Here is a 12,095-nt window from a genome sequence, read left to right on the forward strand (position 1 = left end):
GATGTCTTAAATGTGCATGCAACTTCCACACCCGTTTCTTGTAAGTGTATTCAGCAGTATAATAATAACCTACCCTGCATCTCGTGCCAATCTGCCTCTCACTGTCTCTCTGCTGTAGGACAGATAGGCTTTATCATGCTGTAAAGACACTCTGAAAGTCATCCGGCCCTCCGAACATCCTGTCCTGCCTGACTGCTGCTCCACACAGCCTCCTATCTCTGCGCTGACCCAAAAAAACCCGAGCAGACACTGGGAAACATCTCCCGCCAGCACGTCCTGCGGCAGCCACGCTGTAAACCTGCAACACAAATAGTTCACGGTACAAACGAACCAACATCGACTCGTTAACTCAGAATTTCAGTTCTCTATTTTTATTTAAACGTTGAACAAGACGACTTAATGCAACTGTAGCATGTTTATTTAGTGTTTTTAATGAATTTATGGTTGAACACATCGAATATAAAAGCTCTTTTGTCTCACGGTGAGAGCAGTGATTAAAAACAGCTACCCAATTGGCTAAATAACAGTCCTCAAATACTGCAGATGTCGGTAAATAACGCCTCCGACATGGAAAACGCAGGCGGCTCATTTCCAAGGCAACAGCTCTTTGCCGCTCTGAATATGTGTTTTTAATAGTTGCAGACAGAACGGCTCATTTCTTGACAAAGAATCGTGTGATGTCAGAGGCCAGTGTGGAGGCGGCCTGGACTCGTTTCATCTGACTTCTGTCTTTGGCTTGCTGCGCGGTCCTCTGCAAAACAAACCGGACACAGATGTATCAATATAATCACTAATGATACATCTAAAACTAAATAGTAATGATTATAGTTTTAATTATTTATATAAATAAACACTTCAATATTTTAATCAATAATATTATGCATTTACATGTTTATATTTGAAATTTTTTACAAATCTAAAATGAATTCTGAATACACGTGTGTGTGTGTGTGTGTGTGTGTGTGTGGATGAGATGATGTACCATACGATGGCAGACGGTACAAAGCGTTTGGAGGTTTTCGAGGGAACACTGTCCCCCTCCTCTGTACACAGGGTTAATGTGGTCCACCTGCCAGAACTGTCCTTCGGTGGGACTCTGAATCATCTCATTCAGCTGCGACACACAAACACAGACAGATCTTTCTCACATGTCCCATACGACACAGATTATTTTTATGCCTGAGTGGCCGATAACCCAAATAAAGAACCCATTTTTATTTTTATTTAAAACTTCAAGAATAGCTACACAACAGCACTATTATTATTGTTATCATTCACAATATTTAATGAAAATATTGTTGTTCAATTTCTTTTGCTATTATTAACAGCAACAAGTATTCCATTATAGTTATTAACAACTTGAAAAGTGATATAGTAACAACTATATAATAACACTTAATAATAATAATTATTATTAGTATTAGTATTATTAACAGCAACAACAATTCAATAAAATATTGATCTCTCTCCTTTTAGCATTCTTATCCGATTAAAGCAATATTAACAATAGTTTTAATAAAAACATTACCGTTATTAATACAAAAATATTATTAACACTTATTTGTTCTATTAACAAAATAATATTTATTAAATATTTTCATAAGGCAAAAGAACCACCACAACTTAATTTACGAAAAAAACGGTTTGCTATTGTTAACAGATACAATATAATAACAATAATAGTTTTTGTGATTTGGGGTTATATATCGAACTGTTACACCTTAACTGACACGGTTTCATGCTAAACACGATATTAAAGAATCAATAGCCAATTAAGGTAAAAATAAATAAATAATAATAATCCAATTATAGGTCTGTCTTTTAAAGAATACAGCACTTGAACGTCTCCACCACCCAGAGAGAGTCTTGTTGTTGTGTGTAGATCCTTTTTATTCCTGTTGTTTTATTGAACCGTCACATGAAAGTGCTCTGAATAGCCCTTCGGGAAACTCTAGGAAGCGTAATTCCCCTCGACTCTTTCCGAAGGCTTTTCAACAGGCCTCTGTGGTGAAGGACTCCAGGTGTTCGGCAGGATTAAGACTGGAGTGGAAATCCGCGGAAATCACGAGTGGAAGATCCGCGCTGGGAACGAGAGGAGGCCCAAGTCAAAGCGCTGGCATTTCAGCGCGCGGCTGTTTTTAGTTTCGCGCTCTCTGGAGAAAAGCCAATCAATCCTCTCCTTCCCCCTCAACAGAGCCGGCCGATAATCGTCCTAAATCTCAAGGGGAGCGACACGGACGATAACCTCCCACTACGAGAGCGGGAAGCTTCCTTACTAGACCTCGAGTGTCAATAAGTCAACCCGTGCGCACCTAACCACATGCTAATGCAAGGAAGCGGCAAACCTAACAATCCTTTGCATTAAAACAGCGGTTTGTTTGTGCGTCGAGGGCACTTGGAGCTTAAAGCGCATTATTGATCAGGCCGCTGGGGGCTCTAACAGAAAAGCCGAACTAAAATCAAACCTGCACCTCATAGCAATGCACTGTGGGAAAAATCAATGGCAATCTGACAGACTATGCGTTGTGTTAGCGCTGGATGCTCCAGGGAGGAAAGGATGGCGGCTGTGTGTGTGTGTGTGTGTGTAAGACACTGATAACTCTATAGAGAGATTTAGAGCGCAGACGCCCAAGGCCGCTCAGCTCTTATTGCTTCTGCAAGCTAAACGGGCCATCTTTATTTATCTTTCTCTGTAAGCAATATTTTTCCAATAAAATGCAGCGTATGCCGAGTTACTTGCAAATGTTTGGGGATAATTCTGGCTAATGTGCTTCTGGAAGTGACTGAAAAAACGCTTTTTCCCAAACTCTGGGCAACTTCCCAAACAAAATTAGTCCTGGTGCTACATACACATACAGAGGATGTTTTTGAGCAGGAGGGGGTAGTCAACTGGTTTTGTGGACATGGATAGAGATCAGAGATTCATTTTTAAAGAAAATTCTAAAGAAAGAAAAATCAGAAAAAGAAAATAATTTCTATATGAAGAGTAGATGATGAAGCTAATGATGATATCTATTATTATTATTATTATTATTAAATATTTTGTAAGCAATAAACAAATAAATGTTATCATAACTAAAAATGCTATTAATGATTATGATATTTTGTGGCATATATATTTTTTTTTAATAGTAATGATAATATTTGTGGCATTTTTCTATTACCATTTCTTGTTGTTAACAATAACAATATCTATTTATTTATTCAATAATTCATTTATTAACAACTAATAATAAAATAAATTATATTAAAAACTATTTAAAAAAAAACATGCCATGAATATCGTTTAATAATAACTTTTATTATTATTAATATTCTGAGGTATATTTAGGTATGCATTACATTTATAAGACATTGAAACTTAAATACATTTATTATTACTGTTATTAAAAATAATTATTATAAATATTATTATGATATTACTTTTGTGGCATCTTATGTAGTTTTTAACATTTTATATTATGTGTACCATTTATTTATTATTTTTATTACTACTGATTATTCCTTGTTGTTGATAATAATAATAAAAGCTATTATTTTTAACATCAACAAATAACATTAGTCACAAATATTATTATTATTATTATTAATAACTATAATAATATTTTTGTGTCGTATTTATGCTAGCATTAGCATCTTGAAGAAAGCAACTTAAAAGTACTAAAAGTAATACATAACAATGGCGGTCTGCCTTCTACTTTTTATTTTTATCATACAATCCACACTAGGGGGGAAAAAAAATAAAAATAATAGTGCAGTGTCTTTATTTTTTGGTTATTTAGCCTAGTCTTGACATCTAACAGCTGGGAGAGCACAGTGACTGCTTTAATTAAGGTAAAAATACTGAAACTGTATTGCACATTGGGGATTTCGGTTAAAAGACTAAGGCTGATGATACACAGGGAAACTTTTTAAGTAATGCTGCTTGGGCACTTTCCTATTGAGAATGGGTAACAAATTTCTATTTTGAAATTTAGATTGGTTTTGGGCCTTGTGTCTCACCTGGTTGCCCACTGACAGGAACAGTGCTCAAAAAGTTGCCACTTGTATCATCTGAGCAACTTTAGCATGCAACATTTTAGCATTTAGATGGATGCAAAAATGGCCAAATATGCAGAAGAGGCTCCTACAAACGAGCCCAACCTGTTTGAGAGGGAGTTGTGCCAGCCAGGTGTTGTCCAGCATCTCCTTGCGGTGTGTGCGCGGGGCGTCCCGGACCTGCACGTACAGCTGGTGGGCGTTGAGTCCACAGTGCTGACACACACCCTGCTCTGTCTCCAGCACACGGGCGCGCATGTAGCCCTGATTGGAGCGCAGCTGGAAGTCCTCCATACAGGCAGGGCTGCAGAAGCCTCCTGCCCAGCCGAGGTGCTCCCCGCTGGGCTTCTGGCAGGACAGACACAGGGGGGTCCCAGCCGAGTCCACGGCCTGCAGGTAACCGGCGGTGGTGTTTGTCTGAACACACACAGAGCTCTCGGCTTCTCTGCAGACACAAACACACATATGCATCTAGATTTTCTAAGAAACAAAAAACACCAAAAACAACAGTGCCGCTGGTCTATAAACACACTTTCTGCTGTACAGTTACAGAATAGTTTTTACTGTGTTGGTACGATGTTCTCTCTCTCTCTCTCTCTCTCTCTCTATATATATATATATATGTGTACAGTTGCATTTCAATAAATTAGAATGTCATGGAAAAGTTCATTTATTTCAGTAATTCAACTCAAATTGTGAAACTTGTGTTTTAAATACATTCAGGTGCACACAGACTGAAGTAGTTTAAGTCTTTGGTTCTTTTAATTGTGGCTCATATTTAACAAAAAAACTAAGAATCTGAACAAATTAGAATATTCTCACTTTTAGATTTATGCATTTTACAAAAAATGGCACAGATAATAATTGTGCATTAATAAGGTTTCAGAAAGCAGAAGTAAAACGACATATAAAATCGTAAACGTTATGAGAAACAATCTAATCTGACTATTGCAAAAAAAGCATGAATAAGGCACACATTATTGTGATCCTTATTTTTATAAATATACATTTTGTTAATATTTCAACTAATAAATATCTACAACAACAGCTTTAATAATAATACAATTATTATATAATTATATTAATTATTATTATAATTATCGTCATTATACAAATTTAGTTATTGTTTAAAAAAGTGGAAATAAAACCACAAATAAAAAAATGGTCCTGCATAAATTACTGGACACATAAACATAAGGATAATTTCATTCAATGTGCAAGAAAATATAAATAAAAAAGGAAGAAAAAAAGTGCATTAATATTTATAATGTTATTAAAAGTTTTTTTTTTTTAATTATTATTTTTAGTAGTAGTCGTAGTAGTAGCAATTAACTGTTTAGTATCAAAAAGCATTAATAATTATTTATATTTGCAAAAAACTTTAATATTATTTTTTTTATTATTATTACTGTTATTAGATTTGCAAGAAGAAAAAAATGAAAAAATGCATTATTAATAATAATGTTATTAACAGTTTTTTAATTATTTGTATTATTATTAGTAGTAGTAGTAGTAGTAATAAATAGTTTTGTGTCAAAAAGCAAAAATAAATATTTATATTAGCAAAAAACTTTATTATTATTATTATTTTTTATCCTTTATTATTACTGTTGTTATTATTACTGTTATTTTCAACAACAAAAAAAGAAGAAAGAAATAAATTCATAAAAATCTGTTCTTAGCTACTTAACCTAAAATAGTTTGTTGTATTGGTCATAAAAAAGCACACAAGTGGATCTCAGCTCGTGGCTCACATGAGCACCAGGGTAATGTGTGTAAACCACTACACCGCGACTCTAACATCATTCGATTGGGGTCACAACCAAATTCAGTTATTAGAGTTATCACGTGTGTGTGTGTGAGACACTAGTCTTCACCACACTAACCAACCTAAACCTAACCAGCAAAGTCTTTCTCTCTAGTCCTCCATCAGTTCTCACTTTCTCCCTCCGGTTTCTTCCTCTTTTCTCTCCATCGCCTAAAAATATCCAGCCCCAGACAGCGCTCAGTGCGTCGCAATTTTTTCCTCCCGCGGTTTCCATGGCGACGCCGCAGCGCTCGCATGTGTGTGGATTAAGCCCTTATCCTCTGCACTAAGCATTCTCGAACACACTCCACACACACACTCGTATATATCAGGTTTACAAGGTTAACCGTTCTCTACTGCACACATAATTACATGCCGAGATGCACTTTCAAAGTAAACTGTCACCGGCTGCGCAATATATATCATTTAATTCCAGGAGGGATACAGATTCGTAAACATGTATCTGTCAGCAGCAGTCTCCACCCTGACCGCGGGAGGAAAGTCATTTGATGATCAAAAAGCAGAGTGGAAAAATATGTATATATCTCTATATTAATTTCCATTTGCGGTTTAGCTACACCTGGAGCAGCAGCCGTCGCGTTTGAGATCTCAGCGCACGACTACAAAGTCTGATGACTTTATCACACAGCGACAAAATACGGGAGGAAACAGCTGTCACATGTGATCATGTGGTTGACAGGGCGAGCGTGCGCGCGCGCGCGCGTGTGTGTGTGTGTGTGTGCTGATGACTTCATCAGCGATTGCTGGGTTATTCTCTCATTCTGCATCGAGATCTCTCTCATGGAGATTTGGCATGTGGCTGCATCGTCAAACCCTGTGTGTTTTTAGTCTTCTGAAGGATTTAGCGTTTTGAAATAACCAACGCAAAGTCGCGCGGCCACATGGCAACGCCCACTTAGCAACTAGTGGGTTTTACTGTTGCTATGCAGGTGCTGGTTGATGGTTCTGTGATATACGCATAAATATGGACAACAACATTCAACAATAAAAAAATATTAATATTTAAAAAAAAGTGCTTCAACAACAACAAGAATAGTAATAGTAATAAGTTGTTAAGGGTTATGGTGGTCAGACCTGTTGGTGTGGTCCGTAGCCCTGGATGTGGATTTTCTTTTCGGGCCGACATTATCCTTGCTGATGATGCGGAGAGCTCCGCCCTCTTTCTGGGCCACAGCGATGGAGGTCTGAGCTACATCCTCTTTGGAGAGATACCTTGAGAGAAAAAGAGAGGGAACTCTGGGTACCACAAAGATGCCATGAAGAGAGCAGTGCAGTGCAGTGTGTGTATATATATATTTTATATATATATTTAACTTTTTTTTTTTACAAATATATATACACAATAAAAAAAAAATATATGTATAAAAAAAGCAAAAAGTAAAAATTAAATTAAATTCAAAACCACCTTTTCTTCAACCGATATTCTAACATGATTCACAACCTCAGCTAAATTTACTGTTGTGTTTTATACGTTTAAAATATATAAAAAAAAAAAATAAACATTTAAATATCAAATAAATTAAAAATCCATTTGTTTAAAATAAACAATATAATTTTTTTACTATTGTTCAAATGGGGCCATTTTAGTAAAGAAATTAATACTTTTGTTCAGCGTGGATGCATTCAGTGAATCAAAGTGACAGTAAGATCTTTATAATGTTACAAAATATTAATATTTCATATAAATGTTTTCTTTTGAACTTTCTATTAATTATAGAATCATGAAAAGATGTAACATGATATCCACAAAGATATTAATAATAATGACCATTACAAAAAAAAAAAAAAATTGTTCCAATAATAAAGCATTAAATCAGTATATTAGAATGGTTTCTGAAGCATCATGTGACACTGAAGACTGTGGAGAAATGTTGCTGAAAATTCAGCTTTGCATCACAGGAATAAAGGTCCAATGACTTTAATGATGGGGGGGGGATATAGAAACTTAATTTGATTGACACCCACATGAGAGCCAACCAGATTCAGATCCGCCCACATGTCCCAGAGCTCTCCAGCTTCGATGGTGAGTGTGTGTGTGTGTGTGTTTTCTTGCCTGGAGGTGCTGCTGTGCCGGCGCTGGGATTGTGTGAGCTCCTCCAGGAGCACGATGGGGCTGTGAAAAACTCTTCCACTCTTCCTCACCATCCTCTGCCTCATAGCAGTCAGAGAGCTCCACTCACGCACGAATCGCACAACCTGACACACACACACAGAGAGAGAGAGAGGTGTTTCAAGAAATCTGATGAAACAGTACTTGAAGATCCCGTCACACACACACACACACACACACTAGGGATGCTCATTTCGATTAATTTTCCTGACCGACAACCGCCGCTCGTTAATCGATTATTAACCGTTAACTGATAAGATTATAATATTGAATTGGCATTAAATACAAATAAAATTGACGCGTATCTGTGACCCTTTAAAAAAATACAAAAAAATTTTTATATATAAAAGGGTTTATTTTAACGTGCAAACAGCGGCAGCATACAGAACCGGTTTCAGTTAAAATGTCCACGCACCTGCAGCATTTCTGACAGTGAGAAAAATAGAATAAAAAATTTACAAATAAAAAACACAATAGGCCTACACTAAATATATTTTTTAAACTTAAATAATTAACAAATTAAGATGACAAAAAGAAAACACTGAATCCGTTTGAATGAAGCTTTCAAAAACCGGGAATTTTTTTCGTTAGACTAAGATTTATCGTTAAATAAAAATAGCAGCCCTACCTCAACTCCTTGTCTAATTTTTATTTAAAAAAGCAACATATCAATGTGATGTGGGGTCAGTCTGGAGCGCAGCCTTTTGACAGTTAAACCCGCGGCAGAAAGCACCCTCTCCGATGGGACAGTTGTACCGGGAATACACTGGTAACGTCTCGCTAGTGGCCAGCTTCGGGAAGCGCCTTTCATTTGCTTTCCACCAGTCAAGAGGATTAATATCCAGAGAAGGAGGATCATCTCTCATATAGATGTCAACCTCTGCTTCTGGATAATCAGTGCGTTATCTCCTCAGATCGCCGTGCATCGCATCTTCTCCCTGATAACATGAAGGGCAGTGTTTGTTGCCCTTCATCACTCGAAGCGCGTGGGTGTTTGCTTCGTAAATCGTACTTGTGCTACTGCTGTATTTTAATACAGCGCCGCATACTTTACAGGTAACATTGTCGCCCTTTCTGTTAAAATGATCCCACACAGTGCTTCTTTTCGCTCGCTTCATTTTGCTTCCCTTGCTCGGGTGCCGACGCGCTCCGTGAGTTAATAAATATAAGCTATATAGTAGGCTATTTTATTTTTAAACCATGCAGCAAAAAAAAAAAAAAAAAAAGAACCTTAAAAAACGTTTTAAACCGTTTGACTGATAGTATTAATCGGTCAAAATGTTTACTTTCGGTTAACGGTTAAACGGTCAATATGAGCATCCCTAACACACACACACACCTGTCTCCTGTTCTCGCTGTGATTGAATTCTGGTGGCAGTTCCTCCCAGTTCTGCAGTCTGATATCCAAGGGAACGAAGTTACAGTGGAGCGGGAGGCCGTCCTGTAGAGAAACACACACACAGACACACACACACACAGAGCCCATATGTACTGAATATTTACAACATATTTAATAACCCTAAGCAACACGGTGAATATAGCTGTTATTATTTCCTCAGGACTGCGCTAGTGGACTAGTTTTGAGCGTAGCGCTTCTGTGCCGATATCTGATTCATTTCTGTGATTCAGTTCTTTTAAACGACCAGTTTCAGTGAATTTGTTCAAAATGATTCAATAAGTGCCATTTGTCATCACCTCAAGTGTCCACCGAAATATCTCTGGGGAATTTGACTTTCAAGTGTTTTATTAAAAACATAAGTACAGCGACATGCTGATGCATGTTAATAAAAACTAGCATCTGTATTTAGCAAATAAGGAAAATATGACCAACAATTTTTATTAAACAGATTGATCCGAGGTCAGTCATTTGTGAATATATGAATGTAAAAATTGCAGATAATGCAAAACAAAAACCAACTGGTGATCAACCAGTTCCACATGACTAACAACCACAGATAAAGCTGATGAAATTATGTAATGTATAATATATATATATATATATACACATGTCAATCAACCCTTATAGGCACTGCTCCAGCTGTACCTTTGTCCCACAACGTCTGTCCACAGGGAAGCGCTCGGCCTTTTACAAAAGATTACATTTCCAGCCCACGGCAGGCATCTTTTCCTGCTCTTCCTATGTCTTCCCACTAAACTCCTCCATTCATCACTGCTCAGCTGAAACGGCCTCAGGAAAAGCTCTTATTAAAAACCAACCCGGATAATATTTCTCAATCAAAGTCAGTTAGGGGCCCCCTGCTTATATCTGCTTCCATTTAATACAGTTGCAAGAACTATGAGAATCCCAGCGTAGCGCTGTACAAACCAGGACTGGGAGATTTCGACACTTTATTTGCCCTCAGATTAACACTGCAAACTCTGGCCGTCCAACCGTGCGTTCAGGACTCGAAGGAGAAACTGTTTAAGGCAGCGCTCGTATTAGAGCTCGTGATGCAGATCCGGGAGGGTTTGGTTTAGACAAAATCCTGACGAATTTGAAGGATAGGAGTGCTTCTTACAATACGTTATATAAGAAATACATGACTTAAACATTTGGGTTTCTATGACCTTTGGTTGTGACTTCTGCTTATCAAGATGTCAGTTAGTTAAATGATTAGCTAACATGGATTAGATTTAGTCAAAATAATGACTTAATCTCAAATTAATTAATTAATAATGTCAATTTTTTTTTTAAACGTATTTATAGTGTTTTTAATGCTTGTAAAGTTTTCGTATTTTACTTAATACGAAATAATAAAAACATGATTTACACACAAATGTAAATTTTTTTCCGTTCTCTCAAAATTTCCAGAAATACTATATGCCATCATGATCCAGCAGAAATTATGTGAATTTATAGTTTCTGTAAAATTATATGTATATATATATATATATATATATATATATATATATATATATATATATAAATATATATAAATATATATATATATAAATGTAAAATATCAAATACTAACTGCTATTATTATACACCTTCATAAAATATAAATACCATTTCTTAAATGCATAACATTTTTAAAATAAATTATTAGATAATACTTTTATTATTTTATTTAAAAAAATACATATTTAAAAAATTACATTTATACGTATAATTTATATATAATTCTACATATAAATTTATAAATATTTTAAAATGTAAAATTGAAAAATTACAAAAATGCAAATATTGAATACACAATTCTACTTTTATAAACAAAATATGCATCCAAGTATAAATCTCTTGGCGCAACTAGGACAGAAAAATTGACTAATCTAATCCTTACCAATACTAATTTCTTTACTAGTGAAGCCAACTAGTTTATCTAGTTTCTTTTCTGCAGTGCTTTAAATGTGATCTTAGTTCAACTGTTGGTTCAAACGCAGAATTCAACCCCAAGCAGCTGTTGTTTTTCCCAGAAAATTAACCGAATTATAACACTTGATTCGATTCACTGAAACACATGATTCATTGGAACTGATTCAAAGAAATGAAGTGCCATTTTGACGGCAAGATACGCTTCTAAAACTCACAATGCTCACAAATGAATCGAAATGCTTTAAATCGCAACATTCTCAATGTTTGGCTGAAAAATCACTGCACATCTAACGCAGCTGTTTGGGTTTCTAGCACTGTATACCTTGTCGTAGATGAAGATCCTGTCTGTGTTTTTGCTGGCACAGAACTTCAGACAGTCATACACAGGAACAGAGTCGTCCGACTCCTTTTGAGTGTGAACCTGATTAGCTATCGGAGAAAGAAAGAGATGGAGAGGGAGGGAGACATGATGGGAAAGTCGCAATGACTAATAGCAGGACAAAAAGAGAACAGGGCAATGAGAGGAAGAGAAGAGCGGGTGATCATTATGCTCCGTACCGGCGGCTGATAAAGGTCAGGTGGTGCGCAGCAGAGACCAGCGCTCGAACCGCACTAACGAACACTACAATTCAGCAGGTACCGAGTGACCTCAAACGATCCTGCTGTTCCCAGAAATCAGATTCATCCGGATTTCGTCCCACAGAGCCGTTCTACATTCATTTGGGTCAGGCTCGCAGTAAAGACGCCCCATGAGGCTTAGTTACCAGAACCCTTGCGCGGACTAAAATAGCTGAGCTGTCGCT

At 36.5% G+C, this 12,095-nt stretch overlaps 1 protein-coding gene across 1 annotated transcript in view; it reads right to left on the bottom strand.

The window, feature by feature from the left end:
• Window positions 1-349: 349 nt before the first annotated feature.
• LOC127943351 (DNA annealing helicase and endonuclease ZRANB3) overlaps window positions 350-12,095 on the bottom strand; it is a 50,470-nt gene continuing 38,724 nt past the window's right edge. Inside the window, exons 15-21 of the mRNA XM_052539741.1 lie at window positions 11,615-11,721; window positions 9,316-9,417; window positions 7,920-8,062; window positions 6,941-7,078; window positions 4,144-4,483; window positions 983-1,114; window positions 350-751 (exon numbers count right to left, since the gene is read on the bottom strand). Coding sequence (XP_052395701.1) covers window positions 653-751; window positions 983-1,114; window positions 4,144-4,483; window positions 6,941-7,078; window positions 7,920-8,062; window positions 9,316-9,417; window positions 11,615-11,721 — 1,061 coding nt within the window. The 3' untranslated portion in view covers window positions 350-652. The remainder of the gene's footprint in view (window positions 752-982; window positions 1,115-4,143; window positions 4,484-6,940; window positions 7,079-7,919; window positions 8,063-9,315; window positions 9,418-11,614; window positions 11,722-12,095) is intronic.

The sequence above is a fragment of the Carassius gibelio genome, chromosome A22, assembly GCF_023724105.1.
Source record: "Carassius gibelio isolate Cgi1373 ecotype wild population from Czech Republic chromosome A22, carGib1.2-hapl.c, whole genome shotgun sequence".
NCBI classification, from domain to species: domain Eukaryota; kingdom Metazoa; phylum Chordata; class Actinopteri; order Cypriniformes; family Cyprinidae; genus Carassius; species Carassius gibelio.